This window comes from Haemorhous mexicanus, chromosome 14, assembly GCF_027477595.1.
Source record: "Haemorhous mexicanus isolate bHaeMex1 chromosome 14, bHaeMex1.pri, whole genome shotgun sequence".
NCBI lineage: Eukaryota > Metazoa > Chordata > Aves > Passeriformes > Fringillidae > Haemorhous > Haemorhous mexicanus.
The window spans coordinates 1833681-1861658 of record NC_082354.1 but is presented as its reverse complement, the minus strand read 5'-3'; the positions used below and the strand labels follow the sequence as shown (position 1 = coordinate 1861658).

The window sequence follows — 27978 nt, the reverse complement described above, 5'->3', positions numbered from 1 at the left end:
AAAAGGGCATTTAAAGGCAAAGCTGCTACTGGCACGGGCTGAGGCAAAACATGAAGAAGTTCAACCATCTCCTGCTGCACAAAACCAACACAGACCAGTCCAGGCATTTATTTCTCAAGCAGAAGGAACTGGATCCATCAGTGACATCTCAGGTTGAAGCAGCTTTGAGCTGTACAAGGATTGAGACATCAGCTGGAAGCAGCAGAGCAGGAACTGGCTGCTGGATGGCTTTGGAAAATCAAGAATCTGGCTTTTGCTCCTTGGAAAGACAAGGAATTTGTTTGTATCGGAGAGATTTTGAGAGGGACCCAGCCAAGTCAAGCCAGAAGTCCCCACTGCCCACAAACATAAAACAACTGAGGCCAGGATGAAGAGCATCAGTCTCCCAAGACATCCAGAAGCCTCCCAGATTCCAGTAAATGGACACAGTTTTATTAACAGGAAAATCATTTGGTCAGCGCTGGGACAGGGACTGAGCACAGGAGGCTGTGGTGGGAAGGGTTTCTTGCATAGTTGTTGGCCAAAGGAGACCTGGGAATTCCCTGCTGGGAATCCTCCAGCTGGGATCCAGGGACAGGAGGGAGCAGGGAACAGCATCCCTGTCCCAGGCACCGGGCTCCCTGGTGGGACAGGGTGAGGAGGAGGCCACCTGTGCCACGTCCAACACCACCGGGCTTTGGGGAAGGGCAGGAATTCAGGACTCAGCCTCTGGGATTTTCGTGCTCAGGGGAAATCAAAGAGAAGGAATCCTTGGGAATGGATCAGAGAAAGGCAGCAGGATGGGAAGACACCTGTGAGCTCTTCCTATCTCCTCCTTGGGGTTCTCCTGACATCCTGACATGGCAGTGGCAGAGTAATTAATACATTCACTAATTAATCAAAACTAGCATCTTCCCAATCAGATACTAGGCCCCATTTTAAGGAGATCTGATGGGGGGGGGGGGTGGGCTGTGGGTTGGTTTGCTGGGTTATTTTTTCCTTCTTTCAGCTGGGCAGCCTCAGTCAGCCAAATTTTTATTTTTCTCTCCCCTATTTTGGCTTCCCAAGGTTGTGATTTTTCCCAAGGAGACAACTGGGAATACACCACCCTGAGCCCAGCCCTGTCCCTCTGCCACCACCTGAATACTGTGTGCAAAACCATCCTGCTCTTTCCACACCTCTGGAAGTGCACAAACACCTTGGCTTTTCCTCCCTACGTTTGTAACAGCAGTTCCAACAAAAGAAGAGGAGGAAATAAAATTCTCTAACATTTTGCTTTTACTCCTTCATGGAATCTTTCCAATGCAACCTCACAAAAGCAACAAAAACAAAGTCTCTTTTTTGTCTTCTAAAAAGAAGATCATGTTCCACAGATTCTGTAGTGCAATTCGTTATCTGGTAGAAAAAAAACATATCTTCTTCAGCTCCATGGAGGAAAACGCTGGAAATCCATGGTCTCAATAAAAATAGGAAAGTCTACCCAGGATGGGCTACAAAGTTCCAGGTATGTGGGACACACAATCCCTACAGTCTGCCTCTAGTTGAAGAGGATGGAATCAGGGTCCTGGTTGGCCATCTGTGCAATGTGCTTTAGTACATCCTTTTTGGTAATGATCCCCAGCAGCTTCCTGGAAAATGAAAAAACACTTTTAATGAACCGACGCTGCCAGAAGGGACCCTGGCAGGGCCACTTGAGGCCCTTGCAGGTGCTGAAGAGTCTTTTAGGATCCAAAGTGACACCCCACAGAAAGTATTGCACCCTCTGAGGGTGGTAAAACACTGACACTGGCTCTCAGAGCAGCTGTGACTGCCCCATCCCTGGAAGTGTCCTGGGCCAGGCTGGACAGGGCTTGGAGCTGGGCTGTCACAAATACCTTTGCCAGGCAAGAACTGCTCCAGGATCCAGCCCCAGCTGGATCCCAGTCCCCTATGTCCTGGGAGCAGAGGAGGCTGTGACCCCAGGGCTCCTACCCGTTGTGAGTGACCAGGCACTGGCGCAATCCCAGCTTGCGGAAAATGTCCACCACGATCTCCATGGGCGTCTCGTCTGTCACCGTGAAGGGACTGAGATCCAGGATGCTCCTGAGCTTCAGCACAGACGGGGAGCTCGGAGGCAGGGGGGGACAGTAATCAGTGAAACAAATAACTGAGGTGCTCACAATCCCATCCTGCTTCTTCCGGGCATTTTCTGCAAAGAGAAATATTTGAATCAGTATCAGCACTCTTTTCCTTTTTCAAACAGAAGAGTGTTCCCCTTCCTCAGTTCACATTTAATGGCTTTACAAGTCCTTTCCTTCCCTTTGCCAGAGCTGTTCCTACCCAAGGAGGGTGTGATGGGTTTCCAGACTTTCTTCTAAGGCAACCATGGAATCATTAAGGTTGGATTTCTTAAGACCATCAAGGTTAACTGTCGACCAGCACCACCACCATGGTCACCACTAATCCATGTCCTCAAGTGCCACATCCACACATTTTTTTGAACACTTCTAGGGATGGTGACTCCAGGACAGCCTCTGCCAGGACTGGACCACCCTTTCCATGAAAAAATTTTCCCCAATATCCAAACTGAACCTCAACTGGGCACAACTTCAGGTCTTGTCCTGTCACTCATTACGTGGGAGAACCTCCAAGATCTCCAAAGTTCCACTTGCAGGCTCAGCACATCAGCTTTGCCCAAAGCCAAGGCTGTTGCATCTCATTGTACTCTGGCCAGGTAAATACAAGTTCTGGAGACCTTTTAACTTCCCAGTTTTTAGAGGAGATAAATAAAATGCTTTGTACTTTTATGAGTCACTGATTTGGGTCCCATGCAGAAGAGTTAAAGGACTGTTTTCAAGCACTCAACGACTGGCACAGGCTCCATGGATGTCACGAGGGTCAGGAAGGGCAAACAAGTCAAGTACTGGCCATCCCTCAGACCTTCACAGCAGTGCACACACAGGTACTGTGGGTACCTGCCACACTGCAATCTGATATCAGCATTCCAAGGCTTCCTGGGAAGGCCAGGTCTGGCATCCTGGCAGCCCAAACACCAGGCTGGATACTCAGAATACTTCAGAATATTTGGGATATTTGATCATGAAAAACCAAATCCCATCCTGTGCATCACTGTGCACAGCTTAGGGACAGGACCACTCTTAATGAATCCCTGGAGATTCCAAGGAACCCAAGTGGAGGAACTCACGGTGGTACCACAGAAGGCAGGCAACGCACATAATATCCTGATGCATTGTTCCCCTGTTTTATTCTATATTGTCTCAGGCAAGCAGTGACATGGCAAGAGGACACAGCCTCAGGCTGTGCCAGGGGAGGTTCATGTTGGACATTAGCAGGAATTTCTTCACAAGAAAGTTTGCTAACATTGGAAAAGGCTGTCCAGGGAGCTTCAGTCCCTATCCCTGGAGGTGTCCAGGGAAGGCCTGGATGTGACACTCAGTGCTCTGGGCTGGTCACAAGGTGGGGATCGGACACAAGTTGGACTCAATAATCCTGGAGGGCTTTCCCAACCTAAATGATGCTGTGATCCTGTGACAAGCCACCTCCTGCCCTTCACATCCAAGGCAAGCAGAGCCCACCCAGACTGCTCAGGGATGCACCGGCTGGCCCAGCCACCAGCACCAGGAGTGACAGCTGGCATTAATGACAGCACCTTCACCCAGGCAGTGCCACCCCTTACCGATGGAAATGATGAGGTCTCTCCTGAGCACAAACCCCACCAGGCGCTGGGACGCCCGGGACACCACCACGGGGTAGCCGCTGTAGGTGGTGCTGGTAACGATGGTCTCCACATCCTCCACGGTCATGGTGTCCTGCGTGATGACCGTCAGGGGAGGGTCGCTCTTGCGCGGCCGCATCACGTCCATGGCCCGTGTCTTGTGCGAGAACTCCTCCTTGGCCTCCAGGAAGGGGTACCCGTTCAGGCGGATGTGGGCGTCGTAGATCCCCTCGCGGCCGATGGCGTCGGCCACCCACTTGCTGGTCATGGCTGCTGCCATGAGGGGCACGATGTACTCCAGGCCCCCCGTGAGCTCGAACATGATGACCACCAGTGACACGGTCATCCGGGTCACCCCCCCTGCCAACACAGCACAGCCCAGGTCACTCTGGCATTGTGTCACACCAGTTCCAAGCTCTAGAGAAGGGTGGTGCCAGCACAGCTGGACTGCCCCGTTCAGCAGCACCGAACACAATCGGAACAGCACAAAAACCTCTGTCCTGCCACCAGGCCCTGGCACAGAGCTCAGGGTCTCTGCGGGCTTTTGTCTTGGCATGTTCTAATTACGCTTTTGAGATTTAAGTCCCAAAACTACTCCCAAATATTTTACAGGAGTTTTGTTCCAATATCCATTTCCCAAAGGGGCACAGACCCTTCAGTGCTGCCCAGCAGTAAACAGAACCATTAATGAAGTCAAAGTGTATTTATCTTCTATCAATTACATGCAAACAATCCCACAGGGGTCTAGTTTGAAGGAACCTTGAAGTCTATCTCATTCCAACCCGTGTCACGGGCAGGGACACCTCCCACTAGACTGGGTTACTCAAACAAGGTGTATTCTCTCTAAAAGGCCAAAGATGGGGTTTGGTGGCATGTTTTTAGAGGAGAGTTTCTCCGGATAAAGTAGTCCATTAGGACTCCTGTACTATTCCACAGATGAGGGGGCTGGGAATTGTGACAGTGAAGTTCGGTGTCATGCACCCAGAGTCTCCAACTCAGCCAAGAGGAAGAAGTGTTACCAAAAAACAGAGCACTTAAAAGCAGAATTGCATCATGAGATTTAAGGCCAGAACAGGAAGTAAGATGAATTAAAACCCCACAGGAAAATTCAAGTCCCTGGGCAGCCTCAACTGTTCTGGCTCCCACTCAGGAGCTCCCCACTGCAGCTGCTGTGCCCAGCACTGGGCTGGAGATGGCAAAAGAACACCACCAAGGTGAGGAACACATGGCACGCTCTATTACAGAGTTTCCTGGGGTTCCTGAGCTGACGCCAGCTCTGATGGTCAGTCACAACCACAGCTCTTCAGCTGTAGAATCACTACAGGGTGGAATGAGATTGTCTTTAAGGTCCCTCCCAGCCCAAACCATTCTGTGGTTCAATGATTAAGGCAGGAATAACCGCTAAGATCAGGGAGTCCAACCATTCACCCACCACACCACCTCTTCACGCAGCCAACCAAGGCCCAGCCCCAGAGTGGCCCCAGGCAGCCCCAGCTTACCCAGACAGGCGGCAGCGCCCACCATGGCATAGAGGCCAGGGGTGATGCAGTCGGCCCCCTGGCTGCACCAGCCGCTGAAGATGGCCCAGTCATGGTGGTAGAAGGCCAGCTGCTCCACGGCCACCCCCAGCAGCCGGCCCGCGATGGCCCCCACAGCCATGCTGGGAATGAAGAGCCCCGAGGGCACCTGTGGGAACAAGGGGCAGTGAGCTGCAGAGCCCAGGGACTGCACAGAGGAGTGATGGAACCTCAAACCAGAGTGAGGCAGAGGCTTTGCTGGAGCTGAGCTGGAAGGGACATTTGAAAAGTCATCTAGTCCAACTCCCCTGCAATGAGCAGGGACATAAAACTGTCCATCAGCTCACACCTGGGAACTGCACCTGCAGCTCCAGAGGCTGCGCCAAACAACTTCCAAACCCTCTGAGCAAGGAACAGCCCCAATTATGCATTAACAAATTAAGACACTGATTGCTTTGCAATTAGCTCTTTCATCTAAATCACATATTTATCAAAAATGCTTGAGGCAGGACAATTTAGGAGCATTCTGTGTCTGGAAAATGGAATGTGGAACCCTGAGGCACCAGTTTTGTGCCTGCATTTGGTGCCCACAGTCAGGCTGGAAGGTCCAAGCAGCAGGACAAACAACTGCAGTCTGTCCCCTTCTGATAGAGCTTGGGGTAACACAAGTCTGGTTAGAGAGGAAATAAAACTTTAAGGGTCTTAAAGAGCATGGGAAGAAGATGAGTTCCTTTACAGGAAACTCTCACCTTCATGCCAAAGGTGAAGATTGTGATGAAGACCTTCATGATGAGGGCCAGTGCCAGCTGCCACATGGCTGTGTACACCCCGGGGCCAGCGGCGCGGTCAGGCAGATCGTCCCCCTTGGTGCTGTTGAAATTGTTCACGTACTCGCAGAGCTTGGACGAGTCCAAGATCCCACAGTCGTTGAAGAGCTCTGAGATCAGCTCGCTGGTGCTCATCCTGGTGTACTCGTTGGGGAAGGCCAGGATGGCCGTGATGGCTGTCACCACGATCACCTCCAGAACCGGGTACTTGCCCAGACGCGTCGTCTTGCGCCGCCTGCACCAGGCAATGTTGCTGCGGATGAAGAAAGCTCCCCAGAGCCCACCAAATATTCCCAGCAGGATGAATGGCACCAGTTCCAGCAGATGCCATGGCATGTGGAACTCCACGTAGAAGAGCACGAGGCGGCTGTTGCCAAAGGGGTTGATGGAGCGCAGGGTGAAGGCAGCGACCAGTGCAGCAAAGAAGGAACGCCAGAGGGTCTTCAGAGGGAAGTAGTAACTCACCTGAAGAGGAGAACCAAGCACATTTGGTCACTTGAACACTTAGCACGACCACACTGCAGGGAGTAAAGCCAGGACAGAGACCCATGAGTACTGGTTCATTCCCTGCTCTCCAGCCAAGCACCCAAGGCTTGCTGTGGAGCTCCAGTTCAATGAGGGCTTCAGTGAGTGGGATGGGTCCTGAACTGCAGCACGTGCATGTGTCCTCTGTGATCCCTGGAGCAACTCACTCGGGTAATAAAACCTGTCACACATCAGCCATGAGCTGAACTGAGAGAATTCCGTGGCTCTGCAAGGTCCAAAGTACCAAAGAGCAGTGCCTGCCATCACTGCCACCAACTATTGCTCAGCTGAACAAATCCATCCCAGCCCTCCTCTGAAACCTATTCTGGTACTCCCCTGAGCTAAACAGCAACGGCCTTTCACATCTAGATCAACAGATTAAGGATTAGGTGGTCCTCGGGAAGAAAAGAGGATTGATAAACCAGGGAAGTTTGTTCCTACATGTAGGTGTAGAAGAAGGGATTACAAGTGACCTTGCCCCTAATAAATCACAGTTGTACTAATTACCAAAGAAGAAGAACAGCCTTACCCTTAATGGGTTGCAGCTGTGACTAATAAAGATAAGTGTGATAAAAGGGGTGGGTTGGCCAGTCAAGGAAAGCCTGGAGGAAGAGGACCTTGAGGGAGAAGATCTTGAGGAGGTAGAGGAGCCCTGAGGAAGAAGGAACAAGGAAGAGATCTGCTGCAAAAGATCTGCTGTGAGATCAGTTTGGGTCTGATAGACTCAGAGCCTGCTGTTGGAGCCTGCAGTCATAGTGGAGCTAGGCAAAAGCCTGGTCAGAGGCAGCAAGGAAATACCTGCAGTCATCTTCCAGCAGGAAACAGCCAGCAGTCAGAGTCTGTCAGAGAAGCCAACAGCAGGAATTTGCTGTAGTCACTCAGAATGGCTAAGGTGTAAAGAATAATAAACTGGAACCTTTTTCACGTTGTTAAATGAGAGTCTGTGTCTTGGCTCATTTCTACCCCTAATGAGAGGACTGCTGCAACACCCAGGTACCCTGGGACACAGCTGTCAGGAGAGTGGACAAGGGCAAATGGCCTCAGGCTGTGCCAGGGGAAGGGCTGGTTCTCCATGGGCTGTGTTTCTAACCCACAGCATTCCAAGGTTACCTCCTCCAGGCTGAAGAGCACTCCTCCAATGGGAGCTCCAAAAGCCACGGACACACCGGCGGCGGCAGCTGCTGACAGCACCTGAGGGACAGACAGAGGCACTCAGACTCCTCAGCCCTCCCAACCACCACCCTTTTTGGTTTGTCTTCACTTAAATTTGTACAATGTTTATCTATGGCACAGTCAGCTAGGTCTGACCTGCTTTAAGGCAGCAGGGAAAAGGTGGAGTGAGCCAATTCCCTAAGAAGGAGCTCCAAAAAAATCAGCATAACAGGACCATTTACCCCAAAACAGAACCATTTACCCTCAGCCCCAGAGCCCCAAGCCCATCTGACCTCCCCAGACTGGTGTCCCCACGCACCTCCCTGCGCTTGGCCTCGTTCTTGCGGTACTTGGTGAAGAGGTGGCACAGGATGTTCCCACAGCAGCAGGCCACGTGGACCAGGGGCCCCTCCTTGCCCAGGCTCAGCCCTGAGGACACGGCCAGCACCAGGGTGATAGTTTTGATGACCAGCGTCCACTTGCCCAGGTAGCCTCTAATGATGAAACCACTTAAGATAGTTTTGATCTGGAAGTCAAGCACACAAAGCTCTACAGGCTTTCATTCAAGCCCTGGTCAGAGCTCCTGATTTACTGGAAGTTCCAAATCCTGCCCTTTTCCACAGCTTACAAGAGTTCCTCTGAGCTATCAAAAGTGAGAGTCCATAAAAATATCTCTCCACGCAAAGGTAGGAGCAGCCATCCGAGTCCTTCCCTGAGGGCTACTATATCTGCTGGAGGAACACCTAAGCAGTACCTCCTGCAGCAATGCCAGAACATCTGATTTTCTAAGGAACTGCACAGAGACTTTAGTATTAGACATGTTTCAAACAGCTTGGAAAAACACCTACATATGAAGCCATCATCTAAAGTGGAATATATTATTCCATAACACGCATGTGTAAATTTTGGGTAGTGGATCCCTACCCTGCCAGCAAAACAACTCATTTCTCATTCTCACTCACCTCTGGGATCCCTGAGCCACAGGCATAGGGAGCAAAGCCCTTTACCAGGAGCACAGCAAGCAGGGAGAACATCAAGGCCCAGATAACATACATGAAGTAGTTGAGGATATATGCAAAGGCCCCCTGAAACACAGAGGAAATTGCCAAAATCAGATGGTTTCAACTAAAACCACATCAGACCTGGGCACTAAAGTGGGCAAAGGGAATCAGCAGGACACCACACAGACTTATCAGCTAAAAATGGAGAGATCTGAGTCTCTCAGGTTTCAAGGCCAGGTTCCATTTGCTGGGTTACCAATCATGGCATTCTCCCAGAACGTTAATGGGCAAAATACCCCCCAACAGCACATCCTGGACACTCCAGTGGCACACTGCACCTGTAAATGTGGCAGTGTTTAGCCTCCCCACATCCCCTGCAAGGACAACACCCACAACCCTTTAGGGCCCCAACAATGAACCACTGAACCACCCAGAGCTTGGACTTCTGGCACCCACATCACCCCAGGGATGCTGTACAGCCTGGGCAAACAGGGAATTCAGCACCAAAAGCAGTTCCAGGCACCCATCACCTCTCCATGGCCAAGGATCAGCTGGGACCAGCTCTTCCACTCAGGACACTTGTCCCTGTCAGTGAAGGTGGTGTTGGATTTCCAGCAGCAGTGCTCATGGTTGAACCAGAACCCTGCCAGACACACTCCCTCCTTCAGATCTGTCATCCAGTGGGCAGAGATGTCAATCAGACCTGCCAAGGAACCTGGTTTAAAGGGAAAAAAACCAAAATAATTTAATGAGCAGACTCAAACACCTGAAGGTCACAGTCTGCCGACCAATTTTGGACTCGCCTCCCAACACATAGAGCAGTGTTTCTGCCTACAACTCACTTTTATTCTGTGGAGAGCTAAATGAGAGGATTTGCCTAGTTTTGAACAATTTCAATATATTGAAAAGAGCAAGTCAGGAAACAGAGCGTGGCTGATGATGTTTCAAAGGCTGACTGTGTCCAACCCCCAACCCCCGCATCATCAGCAATTAATTCTTCTCAATAAAATAACTGTTTGTTAAATACAGCACAGCAGCAGTGGGAGGGCAGAGAGGGATGTCCCACATTCCTGGGGACTCAGACAAAATGTGTCACCAGGATCCAGGAGCTGTACCAACAACAGCAACACTGTGACACGAATAACTCTGAATTTGGAGAAAACATTTCCAACCCTAATTTAAAAAAAGAAAAATAAAGCAGGGGAAAGTTACAACTGTGCCAAGTAAAACAAGGCAAGCAGAGCCAGCACGGAAGAGAAGTCAGGTTTTAAGAGGAATCTTTAAGTTACTTTTGTTAATAACTCCTCCAATCCCAAAACCCCCAAACCAAGGCAGAGGCCAGGGACCTCTGATCCACAGAAGCAAGTGACAGCACAAGCTCCAGAGGCTGCAATAAACATGCAGCAAATCCCCCAGTTAATGACCAACTGGCCAGCAGCCTTCCTGGCTAAACATTAACACAAGATTTCGCTCCATCCCTCGTGACAGATGCTTGCTGCTTCCTGTGAGGAAGATTTGTATCCAAGTGATTTATTCCTGCTGCCCTGGGACCAGAGTTTGGTTCTAAGTAATATATCTCAGCCAGCTGAATTCTGAAAGACACCTGATTTCCAAACAACACCTCCCTCTTTTTATATCTAAGTATAGACAGAAAAAACCCAAAAAATAAGAAACTTGCAGGCAGCCCTTGGAATTAACCACTTCAGTACCCATAAGGAGCACTCAGCACAGACATTCCCAGTGTTTCAATCAGCTCTGCTTTAATGAACGTTTTTCATTAATTTCAGAGTTCTATGCCAGCAGCAGACCCAGTCTGGGTGTCCAGGACATCTCTCAGCCTCAGTTTTGTATTTTGGTTTTGCACAAACATAGGCTCAAAGCACTTAAAAATAATTCCCTGTGAATTTACAAGGCCGCAACAGAGCCCTTGGTGTCAGCACAAGTCCTTACTCCAAAATCCTGCTGCTCTAAGGATCTGCCAGGCCTTAGGGAGGAATGTATCCTGATGCTGCAGTGCAGAAATTGGTTTTACCTGGAGGTTTGCTCTCACCTGCCAACAAACCAATAAGGAGCATCAACAGCCAGCCAGAGAAGGCGTCACTCACGCTGTGCAGCAGGGCCCAGGTGGACTCTTTGCTTCTGTTGGTGATCTGGGAAAGGGTTTGCAGAACAAAACAAAAACCTGTGAGGACTCTGATCCACTGTGGTGTAAATGCTCTAAAACTACTTGGTGACACTGGGACTCTGCTTTGAGGAGGGAGAGAAAAAGCATCAGTGGCTGCTCCTACAGCTGCTGCAGCTCTGGGTGTGGGCAGGAGAATGGATCAAGGATCATGGAATCCCAGAATGGTTTGGGTGGGAAGGGACCTTAAAGATCACCCAGTACCACCCCCCATCATGGGCAGGGACACCTTCCACTATCCCAAGCTCCATCCAACGTGGCCTGGAACACTTGCAAGGATGGGGCAGCCACAGCTTCTGTGGGCACCTGTGCCACAGTCTGAACGATACGGCCAGAGATTGGGGTCACAGATTTAATGCCAGCAGAGAGGAATGGTCCAGCTGGGAAGTGGGCACTGGTGGCACTGGGAAGTGGGACTCAGCCCTGTCCCAGATGCCCAGGATGGCTGAGGCCTGTCAGTCTCACTGCTCCTGACAGGCAGACAAAGGGTGACAGAACAGCCATTGTGTGTCCAGCTGCCTCTCCCAAGGGAAACGCTCCAGCTCACCACTGTCATTCCCTGTGACAAAGCAAGGCAGGAGCAGGCTGGGGACATGGGTGTTTCAGCTAAAGCCCCCCTTGCACTCTGAGCAGATTCCTTTCATTGCAGAGTGCTGAAGACCTGGGAAGGAACTCTGGAAGAATTGAACTCAGTCTTCTCAAACAAAAAAAATTCAATGGAAAGAGCACCATTCACCAGTGCAAATGTGAGAGCAGAAAACAAGGAAGGTTCTGGTCTCCAAACCCCCATTTGGAATAAATCAAAGCCTTCAGAAGAGAAGCAGCAACCAAAAAACTGCAACACGTTTGATTTAGTGCTCCCTTTCCTCAAACTGAACTCTCAGCTCCCATCCTAAGGGCAATCCCTCCGTCCCATGGGTCTCCAAGAAGAGCCTCCCTCCCCTAGCAAGAGTCACACATGAATTATTCTGCACTCAGAGCCAGAGAGGAGGAATTTTTACCTCCCTGTGCCTGTCTCGATCCCTGGACTTCTCTCGCACCCAGTCTATGGTGTTAAAATCCTCGTAGGTGCCCACGCCAGGAAGAGGCTCCTCCAGGAAATCCATCATGGCACTCCTGCCGTTCACCCCTCCTCCATTATATGAGGAGAAGCCTGGTGGGGGAGGAAGGCGGAAAATTGAGCATTTCTTAGTTTTTCCTCTTTTTATAAAAAAAACAAAACTCATTTAGGAGGAAAACCACAGATTTCAACAGAAATAAAGAGCTACTGAGGTGTTTCCTGAGCTGAATACCAGGGACACATGTTCCCAGGTGATCTGTGCCAGATACACCCTCCCCAGCTTCAGCAGATCACCTGGAGATGGGGTTGCTCCTGGAAATGACTGTTCAGAGCAAAGTAAATCACCACCAGCATCTAGATGATGCCTTTTCCCCAAATCCAGGACTTGCCACGAGGATATTTTGCCATTTGAGGCAAGCAGATGGGAGAGGGAGAGGAGAAAAGGAATATTTAGGATTTCCAACAGAGCTGAAGGGTATCCCAGGTAGATCTGGCAAGGATGAGATCAGGATAGGCAGGAAGGCATGATGGGAGCAGGGAAACAGGGAAAGCAAAGCGTCCAATGGGGCCTGGGAAGCAGAAATTGGTACCAAATGGGGGCTTGGGAAAACACCAAACTGGAACTTGCAGCCTCCCTCAGGTGAGAACTCAGCCAAGCCACTGGGCCTCCTGTTTAACCTGTTCCAGCCCATGGAAAACAACGCTTAGCTCGGGTGTACGTTCCCCAAATTTCGGTTCTGGGAGACACTGAGTGTTTGCAGTCATTCAGAGGGAAAAACAGAAGAGTGAAAACCAAAATCCAGTCAAAACTGGAAGGGGAGGGGGAAAGGAGGGTTAAAACTCCCAGGCAGAAGGATAACAGTTGATAGTTGAGCATATTTAGCTTGCAGATATGACAGGGGCAAAGGTGCCTCCAGATGGGAAAAATAAGGAATTCAAAGAACTGCCCTTTGCCCCATCATCTGAAGCAGGAAGGGAAAAGAGCTGTGAAGTCTTCCCAAGTCCATCTCCCAGACTGCAGATTGCCACAGCTGCAGAAAAACAAGATGAGTCATGTACAGAACTGACAACCACCACAAAATAACCCACTTAAAACAGCTCCTCGCTTCACCTGGGACAAAAACAAAAAGATGGAGTTCTGCAGAGCTCTTCCAAATGCTGAGTGCACAGGCTCTGAGACCCAACTGCACTGGGAGAGAAATGAGGCACATTTTCCGTGAGGAATCCCTGGTTTTAACAGCATTTTTGAGACCAGAAGCTTGGAAATGCAAAATTAGTATCAAGGCTTCCAGAGATTTTCCCACTGAAACATCTCTGCAGGAAATCCTAGATGCAGCTCTCTAAATCTGATGGATCAGAACCTCCTGGAATAAACCATCCTGTCAACAACATGAGCAAAGGGAGAACATGGAACACTGAAGTGCCTGGAACCCCTCCTGCCACCTGGCTGGTGCTGCTCCAAGGACATGAGAGCTACCTGGCACAGGTATCCAGGGAACAAGCAGAGGCCTCATCCTGGTCACCTGAACAAGTCCCACCTGCAGCCCAGAGCAGGAGCTGGGTTTGTTCCCACAGGAATGAAACTTCTCCCAGAAGCACCCCAATCATCCCTGACTCTGTGCTGCAGACAGCAGGCTCTCTCTGGCTATTTCTTTTTTTTTTTTTTTGCCTATCTACCAAATCTTTTCTAAAGATAGAAGATACAGCTGTCCTAAAGAAAAGTATTCATGAAGAAGAGTTAACCAAGCTAATAGAACACCCTGAGAAGCATTTTCCACGAGAAGATGAGATCAGGCACATTCCATGCTCACTCTACTGGAATGACTGCCCAGACCAGTGACTTTGAGCTGTCCTGAGAACATTCTCCCAGCAAAAAGCTTGTCCTGGAGCACCAGGAACCAGACCCCAAGGCACAAAGCAAGCACAGAGCTGCAATGACAGAGGGGCTGCAAGTCCTGGTACCCCCAGCAAGACCCTGATGGCTCCTGCAGGAGCCCTCAGGCACACCCCTGTGATCCCATCCCATCCACAGCCCCAGTGAGCCCATGGGCAGACGGGATGGGCTGATCCCACTCCAGACCAAGCAGGTGCAGGCTGGATCCTGCTCTCCAGGATCCCTGCTCAGCCCAGCCTGCCCTCCTACAGCACCAGGATTTTTATTCCCAAAGGAGAATCCTGAGGTCTCCAGCCACAGACAATTGTTCATTTGACAGACAATAATGAGAAAACAACTTTATATTTTTTTTCAGGGGTAATCCAGAACTATGAAATGGCTGACAGCTATAAATATTTATAAATATCTTATTTCCTGCTTCAGCTTGCTGCAAATCAAGGCTCCTAGGACTCCCAGATAGGAATAAAGGAGGAAAATGAGCTCCATGATGCCCTGCCAAAACACATCCAAGACTGCACAGATCTCCCTGTTTGTAACATCCACATCTCCAAATCAGAGACAGTGAGTGAAAAGTGACCCTGTCACAGCTCATTTCAAACAGAGATTTCTCAGTGTTCTGATCACTCCCCAGAAGGGGTTAATTAATGCTGCACCTCAGACCCTGCCAAGCTTAGGAAAACCAGGCTGCACTTGTGAAGTTCCAGGCTGTGCCATGTGCCACCCCACATAGCCACAGCGTTTGCTGACCGTCCTGCCAGTGCCAAGGGGACAGCCACGGCACCTGGAGATCTCCGTGGCTGCTTCCCTACACCAGCAAATCCCAGAAACGCAGGGGGTTCACAGGGACAGTGAACAAACAACCATTACACAGCAGAAATCCCACAGCCCACCCAGCCTGCTCCACCACCCTCATCCTGGCTCTGCTGCCCCACAGCGTGCACGAACACAGGGACACATTCCCCTCGGCTCACAGCTCCTTTTCCTTCCTGGAAGGGTCTGCTCACCCCGGCTCAACCACTCCCCATCCCTCAGGAGCAGCTCCGGGGGTCTGTCCGTGCCGGGGCCGGGCGCAGTGGGACATTCCCGGGGCTCACAGCGGCACTCCGTGCATGCTCCTGCTCCTCCTCCGGGCGAGCCCGCAGCGCTGCTGGGCCCTCCCCGTCCCTGGCGTCACCGGCACCGTCACCAGGGCCAGCCCCTGTAACTGCCAGGGGCACTGTCACCAGGGCCAGCCCCTCCAACTGCCGGGGGACACCGTCACCATGGCCAGCCCTGCACCCCACCAGGGGGACACTGCCACCAGGGCCAGCCCCTGCAGCCCACCAGGGGGACACCGCCACCAGGGCCAGCCCTGCACCCCACCAGGGGGACACTGCCACCAGGGCCAGCCCTGCACCCCACCAGGGGGACACTGACACCAGGGCCAGCCCTGCACCCCACCAGGGGGACACTGACACCAGGGCCAGCCCTGCACCCCACCAGGGGGACACTGACACCAGGGCCAACCCCTGCAGCCCACCAGGGGGACACTGACACCAGGGCCAGCCCCTGCAGCCCACCAGGGGGACACTGACACCATGGCCAGCCCTGCACCCCACCAGGGGTACACCGTCACCATGGCCAGCCCTGCACCCCACCAGGGGGACACTGACACCAGGGCCAACCCCTGCAGCCCACCAGGGGGACACTGACACCAGGGCCAGCCCTGCACCCCACCAGGGGGACACCGCCACCAGGGCCAGCCCTGCACCCCACCAGGGGGACACTGCCACCAGGGCCAGCCCCTGCAGCCCACCAGGGGGACACTGCCACCAGGGCCAGCCCTGCACCCCACCAGGGGGACACCTCTGGACCCACTCCCGCGGCTCCAGCTCCTTCCTGTGCTGGGCCCCAGGGCTGGGGCACCTCTGCAGGTGGAGTCTCACCTGAGCAGGGCAGAATCCTCCCCTCCCCTGCTGCCCATGCTGCGCTATCACCCCAGGGCACAGGGGTTTCCAACATCATGGCCAGGGCAAGTTGAGCTTCTGATCCACCAAGAGCCCCAAGTCCTTCTCCTCAGAGCTGCTCTCCATCCATTCTCCCCCCCAGGCTGGATTTGTTCCTGCGATTACCCCAACCCAGGTGCCAGTTCTGCTTTACCTGACAGCCCAGTCCCGAGGATCCACCAAACCCAACCTTAACCATGGAGGGACACCCAGACACAAGCACTCTGCTCACCACCTCCCACATCAGATGCTCCTGGCACCCCAGTCTGGGACACTCCCTGCTCTGCAGCCCCTTCCCAAAGCTCTGCCCCAAGTCACAATGCAGCACAGGAAAGTACATTTATCAAGAGTCGCCTGACAGTGGTGAGTCAGGATGCACTGACAGACAAACCAGGTGGGTCAGGATGCACTGATGCACTGACAGACAAACCCCCTTCTCTTCCCACCCAGCTAACATTTTCCTTATTTAATAACTCCAGGAATGCTCTTTGCTCCCTGTCTTTCCAGCAGGCAGGCACTGAATTTTACTTTTGTCCTCTGGTCACAGTCAGACTTCAAAGGATCTCCCAACACACTAGCAGCCTTTATCTCACCTTTATTCAGTGCACACAGAGCTCAAAGGGGCTGGTGATTAAGCTCCTCGGGCTCCAATTTGCTGGTGATAACTTGACATTCAAGCATTGTCTGGGAGGCTGAAACTCTGCACACTCCCCACATCGACTTTGGTCTCCCTGATAAAAGCTCCCGGGTTCTGTGTGAGGTCAAGGAGGAAGGCGGGTAAAGAAAGCACGGGAGATGAGCCAGTTGAAGGCTTCCACTTCAATTTTAATTTTTAATTTAAGATGGAGAATAACTCGCTGCTAAATCCTGTTAGTGCTTATAAGCACCAGGGAATCACTGAGGGTAAACTGGGCACTCAGACCTCTGATCATGGAGTCACAGAAGGCTTTGACTTGGAAGGGACTTAAAGCTCATGTCATCCCACCCCTGCCAGGGGAAGAGACACCTTCCACTGTCCCAGGCTGCCCCAAACCCCAGTGTCCAACCTATCCTTGGACAATTCCAGGGATCCAGGGACAGCCACAGCTTCTCTGGGTACCCTGTGCCACGGTCTGCCCACCCCCACAGGGAACAATTTCTTCTTAAATCTAACCTCAATCTTCCCTCTTTCAGTTCAAAACAAACCCTGTCACTACCTGCCTCAATTCTTGCCTTTAAAACTCAAGGAGAAAAAAACTTTTAAAACGCCACAGAGAAAAGGAGACCTTCCACCACTGGAACATTTTTGAGTCTTCCTCTGAACGGATGAGAGAACCTTGGCCACCACCTCCCAGCTGAGCCCCACAGCTTCTGGTTTCACACTGGCACCACAACATCTGCCAGCAAACATCTGAAGTCAGCAGGGGAAGTTCACAGGAAGAACTGAAACTGGCATTTGGGCAAGCTCTTCCCCTTTAAAATTCCCTCTTTTACTTCAGTGTCACCCTCCCCTGAGGACCTGAGCACTTGTCAACAGAGAGAGCCTCATCCAGGGGAAGCACTCCTTAGAGTTCAGCATATCCATGTGGATTCATCCCTTCTCAATGAAGTTCACTGCTCAGACTCCAGGAGGAGGAGCAGACCCTCTGGCCAGACAAGGGGTGGCAGGGGAAGCACCAAATCCTCTGTGCTGCCACACTGAGAGATTCTCTCCACAACAGAAAACCTCCAAAATTACAGATAAGCAAGAAAGGAAGGGAGGGGACAGACTGTGCTCATATCACAACCCTCAGGAATGGCTCAGTGCTGCAATTTCATGGTGCTCACAGCCCTCCCTCCTGCCACTGCCAGCTCTTCTCCACAGCAGCTACTTCAGAAAACTCCAGGAAGGATTCTCCTGAAGCCAGAGGATATGCTCCATGTCACAGCCCAGGAGCCACACAGATAGGGACACAATCCAGCATAGAATCCTGTAAACTCTTCACCCTGGTGCCAGGAAACACCAGACCCACCCTGGGCAGAGGCCAGTGAGACCCACACAGCAAATATTCCCATTAAATCCTATCCAAAGCCATCAAGAAAACGAGAAAGGGGAGAGCTCGTGGGTGTTACCTCCCATCTCCCTGTCGAGTGGCGGGTCATCGTCGGCCATGGAGAAATCCATGGATGCTCCAGCTATTTCCAGCATATCCTCATCGCTCGTCGCACTCTGGAAGCTCTCCCGACGAAAGCCCTTCTGATCCATGGCCAGAACTTCCAAACCTGCCAGCAAAGGGAAGCTTTTTAGAGCACAAGCAGGAAAACTCATTTTTACACCCAACTGGACTGACACTTGACCCTGGAGACCCAGAGGCTGCACTGCTCTTCCCATGGGAAGGCTGAATGCAGTGATGTCACCTGAAGTTCAGGCTGGAATTCCAGTGTTAGCCAGGGCAAGAGCCACTTCTATGTATTTATTAAATAATCTCCACACGTGCTCTCAGGAGGTTTGCAATGATTTTTTTATTGGACCCCATCAATCTCAAGGAGCTGCCCATGCCACACCACAACAAGAGACCCATTGTCTCTCCTCCTCTTTTGCAGGACAGCAGAGTAACTACAAAAGCACAAGCTCTGAAAACAAAATAACAAACTAAATGGGGGGGAAAGTGAGATATGAGCCTCGAAAACAGCTCTTGCCACATGGACATGGGAATCTTTGCATCTCCATGAGAAGACAGAAGCACAGAATGATTTCAGTTGAAAAGGACCTCCAAGACCATCGAGTCCAAACTGTGCCAAATCCCCACCCGTCCCCACCCCAGAGCACTGAGTGAAACCTCCAGGCCTTCCTTGGACACCTCCAGGGATGGGGACTCCAAACTTCCTAGGGCAGCCCCTTCCAATGCTAGCAAGCTTTCCTGTGAAGAAATTCCTCCTGGTGTCCAATCTGAACTTCCCCTGGCACAGCTTGAGGCTGCCGTGGTCCTACTGGCCACACTGTTCTTGATCCAGGCCAGGTTGCCTACCTGGACTCACTGCTGGCCACGTGCACTTTGCTCTTGCAAACACTGATTTTCTTCCAGAGAATTATGAGAGAAACCAACTACATAGCTCAGACCTGTACCAGGAAGGGAAAACACCAGCCAGCACTTCCCAACAGGCTGAATTACATACTCTGCAGAAAACACTTCCTATTACACAGAAGAAGCCATCACAGCACACACAAAAAGCCTTGGAACTACACAGGGTGCTCTCTGCTGAGCCTTACACTGTGGAACACCACATTCCCTAACTTTTACACCATGTTTTCTCACTAAACTGCCATAGAAGATCCTGGAAAGGGGGGAGACAAGGGGAGCTGAGTGCTTGGGAAGGCACAGAATCAGCTGCACACCCTGAGAGCACACAGACAGTGCGGCCCAGAGAGCCAAGGGCAGGAGAAACCCAGGAATTCAAAGTTATTTGCCAGTTTAACAATGAAAACAATTCAATGGCATTGAAGTGCTGTGATGCTCTGCCAGTAAACTGCTTCCAGGGAGCACAGAAGATCCAGGTCCCAGCCTGGGAGGCAGGGATGGCCCAGTCAGCCTGGCAGAGAATTAAGGGAACTATGTTCATGTGTCTCAGGGCTCATTTACAGCATAACATGGTTTTACAGATATTTTCCAGTAAGACTCAGTGGGTGTAAATATGTGGGAAATGGGGCTAAAATATCTCTGTATTTGTACAATCCCAGAATGGCTGGGGTGAGAAGGGATCTCGAAGTCCATACCATTCTACCCCTTGCCATGGGCAGGGACACCTTCCACTGTCCCAGGCTGCTCCCAGCCCCATCCAACCCGGCCTTGGACAGTTCCATGGATCCAGGGGCACCCACAGCTGCTCTGGGCACCCTGTGCCAGGGCCTCTCCACCCTCACAGGGAAGAATTTCTCCCTAATATTCTTTCTAAGGCTCTCTGATTTGCACAGAAAGCAGCAGTTCCTGCAGCACAGGCAGAGCAACAGCAGCTCCTGCTCCCCTCAATCCCTCCTTGAGGTGGTTCTCATTGACAGCTTTAAAACCCAAAAGCACAGCAGCAAACACGGCACCTTCCAGCCACAGCAGAGCCCAGAGAACGCTTGGCAACACAAGAAGGACACACAGGAGGATAATTCCGTGCTCTCTTCTCCTGTCAGATCGAGACAAGAGGTTTAAGACACTTTTTCTTACCAAAACACACCCTCTACAGATGCTTTCCCAGGCACAAGGAATACAATTAAATAAAAATAGACCACTTTCATGCTTATCTGGTTGATCATTTACCCCAGTTCTCCATCAGGCAACAGCTGCCTCTTTGCACAGGCCCTGGCACTGCCACAACCCAGGGAGCACTCGTACATACCCCAGGACAGCTGGTGTCCCCAACGCCCATGTGACACCATCCTCTTCCAGCTGCTGCCATCCACCTCCTCTGCCCTTCTACTCCGTCCTGGTGCTCCCCATGGCAGTCAGAGAAAGGGAAGCAGCAAAGCAGAACCCAGCAGGGTCCCCAGGCCACCACCTAGAAGTGACTCAGTGACAGCACTGGCAGCAGGAAGCCGGAGCCTCGCTACTATTTCCAATCCAAAACCCAAGCATTCCAAGGTTTTCTCCTAGTTCCAGGCTGGGTGCCACCGAGATGGGCTCCCTCAGTCTCGCTGTACCACTCATCCCAGTGCCACCGTGGCAACAGGGGATGGGACCAGCACTCCAGAGCTCCGTCACAGCAGCCCTTCCAGCACACAGGATCTAGGGTTCCCCAGTCACAGCACGGAAAAAGCTCCCACAGCAATTTTTCCTCCTTGTCAGCTGCTGCCAGCTCCAGCAGCACCACACGGAAATCACACCAGGAGCACCCCCCAGGAGCAGGCAGCAGTCCCAAGCAGCCACCTCGGGAGCCATTCCTGCTGTTGGAAGGAGCGAGCTTACCACCTAGTGGCTCTTTCCACTGGGAAACCAAAACCTGCATCTCAGGACTAGGGCTTCTTTAAAGATCAGCAAATCTAACCTGAGCTTTGACAACTCGGGGCTTTCCTTCCTTGCCAGCCCCATGAGGTTCTCAGGCACATCCCTGTACCAGACCACTGGTGTACAGACTAGGAAAAAAGTGCAGAATAAGCCAATTTTAACTGAATGCAAAAACAAAGGAGAAAAAATGTAGCATTTGGCTGTTGGGTCAACACTCCTGGTGCCTGGCTGGGAGCCAGCAGAGCCAGGCTTTCATAGTCCTGGAATGCTTGGGTTGGAAGGGACCTTAAAGCTCATCCCCTCTGCCATGGGCAGGCACACCTTCCCCTATTCCAGGTTGCTCCAAGCTCCATCCAACTTGGCCTTGGACACTTCCAGGGACAGGGAGTCCACAACATCTCTGAGCAACATCATCAATCTACAGGCTTCCACCAACACTAAAAAAATCCCAACATTTCCCATCCTAAACAGAGGAAGGGATTCCATGAGAGTGAAACTCCACCTATGTGTGAACTGAGAGAGCTGGTTTGGATTTTGTTGTATTCCAGCCCTCAAGACATGGAACCCTCTGCAGGAGTTGAACTGAGAAGCCTCGTGCAGAGCTGTGCTGCCAAATCAATACCCCAGGGAGGAGCCAGCCCTGTGTCCCCATGCTGTGACAGAAGAGCCGATGATTTGCCTCAGGCAGTTCCCAAGATTGTTATTTTTCCAAGACACACTCTCCTCCAATTCCCTGTGCTGTCTGAAGTGACCACAAGATTTGGTAGAGAGGAAGCTACACAAAATCTCCAAGGGCCTGGAGTGACAGGACTAGGGGGAATGGTTTCACCCCTGCGAGGACCAGGTTAGATATTGGGAAGGAATTCCTCCCTGTGACAGAGGGGAGGCCCTGGCACAGGCTGCCCCATCCCTGGAATATTCAAGGCCAGGTGAACAGGGCTTGGAGCAACCTGGGATAGTGGAAGGTGTCCCTGCCCATGGCAATCGAGGGTCTTCAAGGTCTCTTCCAGTCCAACCCATTCCAGGATTCTGACAGCTCCATTCCTGGGGTGGCCACAGAGGACGCCAGTGCTGCCCCAGCCTCGCACCAGTGCAGGAGCAGGATCCTGGAGAAGCTGTCCCTGCTGGGCCAGGGGCACAGAGCTGGCCCTGGCACAAGGCTGACCTCTCCAGGCAGCCTCTCGCCCTCAGCAGCTGCTCCAGCACAGGCAAAGACATCCCGGGAATGCTGCCTGTGTTGGGCCAGGGCTGTCCAGCCACGCCAGCCCGAACAATAGGTTTGAGAGAAACTGGGAATTCTACCAACACAGGCTGAACACAAAGACTTGCATTGTTCTAGGGCTTGTTTGGGGCTCTTTTGCTGTTCTCTGACACCTCATACCCTCATGGGCCCTGGGAGCCAATATAGCAGGCTCTGACATCCCTCCAACAAGGAAACGGGGGCTGTCACCAGTCACAGCAGAGAGCAGCACATGAATCCTGTGGCAGTTTGGGTTTCCCAGGCATCCGGGCTCACAGGGTGTTGTGGGATTCACTGCCATCCCAGGATGCACAGACACACAGAGTCCTTGTCCTTCCATCCACACCAGGACCACCTCTTCTGGATCAATTCACCATTCCACAGAGCTTCTGCCCCTCAGCCCAGGACACTGGAATACTCAAACGGAGGCAAACAGCAACACACCCATCCCAAAACCACCCCAGCAACTGCTCCAGCAGCAGGTACAGACCGAGGTAAGTGCACAGATGTGCCCAAAGGCACTGCCAGCCCTGCTCAGAACCAGCACCAGTCCTCCAAAAGCCAAAATAAACACTGTTTAACACAAATCCAGCTGAGCTGGGAGCACTGGTACATCACAACTCAGAATCAGGAACACATCTTGACTACTTATTCACAGTCATCTGCCCCATCCATTAGTTTCACCACAAAACCTCTTTTTTCCCTCCTAAACTTTCAGTCATTACCATTTTAGCTCTCACTTAAAAAGCCACAATCTCAGCTCAGCCACCTCTTCCCAGGAGTTTCCTCATAAGTACTGCCAGCTTCCTTTCCTTTTTGCTTAATGTTTTGACTAAAAACAGCTCAACATGAAAATGCCCAAGATCAAATTTACAGGTAGCTTGTGACCAGTTGAGGGGAGGTTGCTACTGGACTCTAAACTGTATTTTCCAGAATAAATCCAGTTGTTTGCAGCAGTTTCCACACTCAAACATAATAACAGCTTCTCTGCCATTCCTAGTCTCCTTGGGAATCCAGGACAGTGTCACAGCTCCGTGTGGGAGGATCACCCTGTTTGCCCAGCATAGTGTGGGAATTTTAAATAAAATCAGAGGGCTTTGGGAAAGCTGCAAGAGGCAGGCCTCAGAGACAGCAGAACTGTGATCAGAGCTAAGCAGTAGCTATGAGACAGGCCAACAGAAAAATTATGTAACAAGTAGAAAAGTAAGGACAAATAGAACAATTGTTAGGGTATTAATGTTTGTCTAGAATAATTGTTTAAGTTGCAGGAAAGTATATTTAGCAAGATATTAGGAAGTTTCAAGTTTAAGAATGGAGCTGTGTACATTGTATTTTAAGGCTAACAAACAGGTATTGTATTTGTAATAAGCAAGCATTGTTTTAATTGAAAGTACGTGTACTTATAGTGATTGGATAGAACTACCATCAATATGTTTTTGTTTTGTGTGATTGGTCAAAAAACTTTTAAAGTAAGTTGTAACATTAAGTTTCAACAGCAAAGTTGCTGTAAACAAAGTTGTTTACAGCAGTTTCCACACTCAAGCACAATAACAGCTTCTCTGCCATTGCTAGCCACTTTGGGAATCCAGGATGGTGTCACAGCTCCGTGTGGGAGGATCACCCTGCGTGGCTGGTGAGCGATGAGGAGCAGGTGCCCATGGCACACCCTGCACGCTGCCCAGCACGCAGCTGGCACCGCTCACAGCCCGCGGCACCAGCGTGACCACACATACCCAGAGGGGAGCAGCCCGAGCTAACGGGGCTGGTGTTCACTGGGTCCCGAGGGTGCAGCCCCACAGATTCACCCCAGTTCACAGCAGAGTGTGAAAACAGCCCCAGCACATCTGCCACAAAAGCAACTGGAAAATGGCCTGGGTGCAAATGAGATGTTAATACCCAGAACCATGGAATTCCAGAATGATTGGGGTGGGAAGTAACCTGAAAGTTCATGTCCTCCCACAGGCAGGGACGCCTTCCACTATCCCAGGTTGCTCCAAGCTCTGTCCAACCTGGCCTTGGACACTTCCAGTGATGGGGCAGCCACAGCTTCTCTGTGCAGCAAATAAGAGAATTCTCTACTTCCCAAATAAGTAAGTTACTGGTTTGTGAATTTGTTCTGTAGTATTTTGTAAGCTCATTTCCATTTTCCAGGTTATAAATGACTCTGCTGGAGTCACACGCTGTCCATTCACCACCATAGAGGATCCGTACCTTTGGATCACATGCCTCACACTTACCCCATTCTTCCCATATCTGCTGTATTTAGTTATTCTCCTGGAATTCAAGAGGAAAAAGGATCTGCTCTTACAGATCTAACAGAGAAAGCTGATACCCAAAACTGTGCCAGACAGAAAAAAGCCAAATAACCACTGATAAAATACCATCTCGTCTCAAAAACCACATATTTTTTCCCATTTTTCCTTTCTCCTTTAATTATTTTAAGGAATTTCACGGCAAAAGCAAGACTTCAACAGATATTTTCAATTATATTTTATAGTCCAGTTTAGTGTCATGCTTGCATCAAGTCCCAGCCAGAAATCTGTCATTCCATATTTTTTGAACACCCAGCTGGATCTCTTCCAGAGAACACCTTCCACTTTAGGTGTTCTTTTTAGGAGACACTTCTCAGCACACCCAATAACCCAAACAGCACCACACAGAACCAGGTCCAGATTCACGCTGACGAGAACTAAGCTCTGCCTCTTGCTCAGCAAGGTAGAAAACCCCCACCATACCGAAATATTGGCTGCAACAGTTTTAACAGGGGATTTTCAGGTGCACAGAGAACACTAAACACCCAGTTTGCACAAAATCCTAGGAGAGAACAGGCCGGGAAAGCCTCCTTGAGGTGAGGGAAAGGCTAAGGGGAAGAGAGCCAGAGCCCAGGCTGGGGCAGCTGCTGAGCTCACGGGGAGCCACATGGATGACCCAGAGCTGCTGCCAACTGCAGTGGGAATTACACCAGGAGAGCTGAGCACACCACATACCTTTCCAAGCCCTCCCTCTCCACAAAATCCATCCCAGCTGCTCAGCACACAACATGGAGATGATTTTATACATTTTTATCAAACCAAAGGATCTCATTCCACTCACAGGCACCTCCCTGACCTGAACTATAAACTCTCCTTCCTTGCCGATGGTTAAGAACAGAAGTTCCTGAAGAAGAAAGGAATAAAAGCAGCCCTTTGGAAGTGCTGGATCACAGCCCAGCAGCTCTGAACCTCAGTGCACTGAGGCAGAACAGGCTGGCACAGTAGCACAGGGCCAGCACAGCACTGGAGCCACTCTCCAGGCTCATTGAATTTCCAGGGATGGTTCCAACCTCCTCCCAAAGCAGGACACACATTCCAACCTCACCTTCCACCCAGCAACAGCACAAACTGGGACATTTTGGGTCCAATATTATGGAGGAAAAGCCATGAAGAGGAAAAGGGACTATTAAGAAAACCAGGGATACAATGGAAATATCCCACCCCAAAATGCCACCAGTTGCTCTGTCAGACCAAAGTGCTCAGCTAGGCTTGCTCCTCTCCCAAAGCTCCAGGGACAGCTGTAGCATCCTTGTTCCAACTAAAATATGTATTCACCCACAGAGAGCAAGGAATGGTGGCCTAAACTGCCAGAGGGCAGGGCTATGTAGGATACTGGGGAGAAATTGTTCCCTGTGAGGGTGGGCAGGCCCTGGCACAGGGTGCCCAGAGCAGCTGTGGCTGCCCCTGGATCCCTGGAAGTGTCCAAGGCCAGGCTGGACACTGGGGCTTGGAGCAGCCTGGAGTCCCTGTCCCGGGCAGGGAGTGGGACTGGATGGACTTTGAGGTCCCTTCCAACCCAAAGCATTCCGTGACCAATAAATCCAGGGCTCACAGTCCCTCACAAACACCTGCTGTGAGGCTGTGCTGCAGCACCAGGAGGGGGTTGTTATCCCAGAGGGAACAATTAAAGGCCTGATGAACAGAACCCCTCCCACCCATGCTGTCACCTCTGCACTCACACCCAAATCCAAGCTGCTGGACAAACCTGCTGGATGAGTCCGTGACCAGACCATGGCAAGGTCAGTCAGTGCCAGCCCTCACCTGTCTGGGCAGCCTGGGCTGCAGACACCCTGGCCAACTCCCAGAACACCCAAGGGATGTGGGATACTGTCTGGATGAACTCTGTGTAACATGCTCCAGGTGAGAAATTTGGGGCCAACTTGCCTTCCTTTACTAGCAGCCACATCCAGCTGGAGACACAGCTGGTGCCACCTTGCACAACAAGGAGGGAAAAAGAAAATGAGGGACTGTGACAGAGGGAAAGAAATTATCTGGGATTTTGGGATGGGGGGGGGGGGGGGGCGAAGGCAGATGCAAGGTACAGGAGCACAAATCCAAATCTCAAAAGCTATTTTGGTGCAGCCAAGTGTGAGGTCACACCCCCCAGCCCATTCCCTGTACCGTGCACAGGATGGAGACCATTCCCAAGGGGGCAGCTCAGCACAGCCAGAAGATGATTTGGCTGCTGCATCCCAAAGAAGTAAAAACAATTCTCTATTCTACACATGCGCCACCCATGCAGCCCATGAAAACAAAAGCAATCCTGTTTTTGAGTCCTTGTGGGAATAAAGGGAGTCAGAAGAGCAGTAGTGTCTGCCAGCCATGTCCCCACCGCCTCCCAGGTGCTCCCAGTCCTGTCCCAAAGACTCCTGAGCCTAGAACAGAACCACTAACACCTGGAAAATTCCAAAGTGTGCATCCCACAAACACCTGCTCTGAACAGATGTAAAAAGTTGAATCATTCATTTCATTCTGGCTGCAAAAACCTGAGGAACAAGATCCAAGATTAAGGAAGGCTGTAAAGCCTGGACTAGCCAAAGCTCACAGCACCCAGAGGCTGGGAACACAGAGTTACCATAGGATTCCCAAATTCCACTTGCTCTGTTTCTCACCCTCTCTGTTCCTGGAGGTTTCTTCAGAGGTGAGTTCTCCTTGGGCATCCAAACAGACCCAGAAGGACACCAGCTCCACCCCGAGCACTGCAGCAGGGACAGACAGGAGGGAATCCCATCCCTGTGCTGCCCCACCCCATCCTCTGCCCCCAGCATCAGCATTCCCCATGGAGACGTCAGCAACCATTCCAGAGGGTCATTTATCCATCCAACAAGCTGTGTCAGTACCTTCTGCCAAGGATCAGCTGCTCCTGCCACCACTCTGGCACCTCCTGGAGATACTGGATGAGAAACAGGGTTTCAGGCAAGGAAGCCCAGCCGGGACACAAGGCACTCCCCAGGCTGAGCCGTGGGGCAGGACCAGCCTATACCTGGCACAGGGGGGCTGCTGGCACTTAACACGGGACTCACGGAGTCAGAGAAGGGCTTGGGATGGGAGGGACCTGAAAGTCCATCTCCCACCCCCTGCCATGGCAGGGACACCTCCCACTGTCCCAGGCTGCTCCCAGCCCCAGTGTCCAGCCTGGCCTTGGGCACTGCCAGGGATGCAGGGGCAGCCACAGCTGCTCTGGGCACCTTGTGCCAGGGCCTGTCCACCCTGCCAGGGAACAACTCCTTCCCAGTACCCCAGCCCGCCAACCCTGCCCTCCGGCAGTTGGAAGTCACTGACTCCTGCGAGTGACGGGCACGTCCCTGCCCGACGCGGGGATCCGCAAGCCCCTGGTTCCGTCACTGCCCCGAGCTTCCACCACTGCCTTCGGCAAAGCTCCCGGTGCGGCGGCCGCGTTCCTCCCCACCAGGGCCCAGGGCACGGCCGCACACACCGGAGGGGAAGAGGACGCGCTGCCGCCCTCTGAGCTCTCCCTGGCCCTGCCCCGGCCCTGTCCCCGTACCTCAGCCCGCTCTCTCCGGCCTGGCCCGTCCCGGGCCCGGCGCCCGCGGCACCTCCGGCGGCTCCTCCGGCGGGGCGGGCGGAAAGGGCGGGGCGAGCCACGGGCGTGGCCTGCTGAGACCACGCCCCCCTCAGG

At 51.8% G+C, this 27978-nt stretch overlaps 1 protein-coding gene across 4 annotated transcripts; it reads right to left on the bottom strand.

The window, feature by feature from the left end:
• Positions 1-92: 92 nt before the first annotated feature.
• Positions 93-27964, bottom strand: LOC132333963 (H(+)/Cl(-) exchange transporter 5). Of its 4 annotated transcripts, XM_059859579.1 has the most exons (14): positions 27844-27950; positions 27179-27231; positions 17929-18078; positions 11900-12051; positions 10767-10866; positions 9247-9431; positions 8678-8800; positions 8035-8241; positions 7674-7754; positions 5961-6503; positions 5194-5380; positions 3656-4054; positions 1951-2167; positions 93-1607 (listed from the first exon to the last, which is right to left on the bottom strand). In XM_059859579.1, the coding sequence occupies exons 3-14, from the start codon at positions 18059-18061 to the stop codon at positions 1517-1519; spliced, it is 2418 nt and encodes an 805-aa protein (XP_059715562.1). In that variant the 5' UTR covers positions 18062-18078; positions 27179-27231; positions 27844-27950; the 3' UTR covers positions 93-1516. The 4 variants fall into 4 exon arrangements, with proteins under 4 accessions (XP_059715562.1, XP_059715563.1, XP_059715561.1 ...); XM_059859580.1 differs by lacking the exon at positions 27179-27231 and having other exon boundaries at positions 27844-27964; XM_059859578.1 differs by lacking the exons at positions 27179-27231; positions 27844-27950 and adding an exon at positions 20182-20311.
• Positions 27965-27978: the final 14 nt, after the last annotated feature.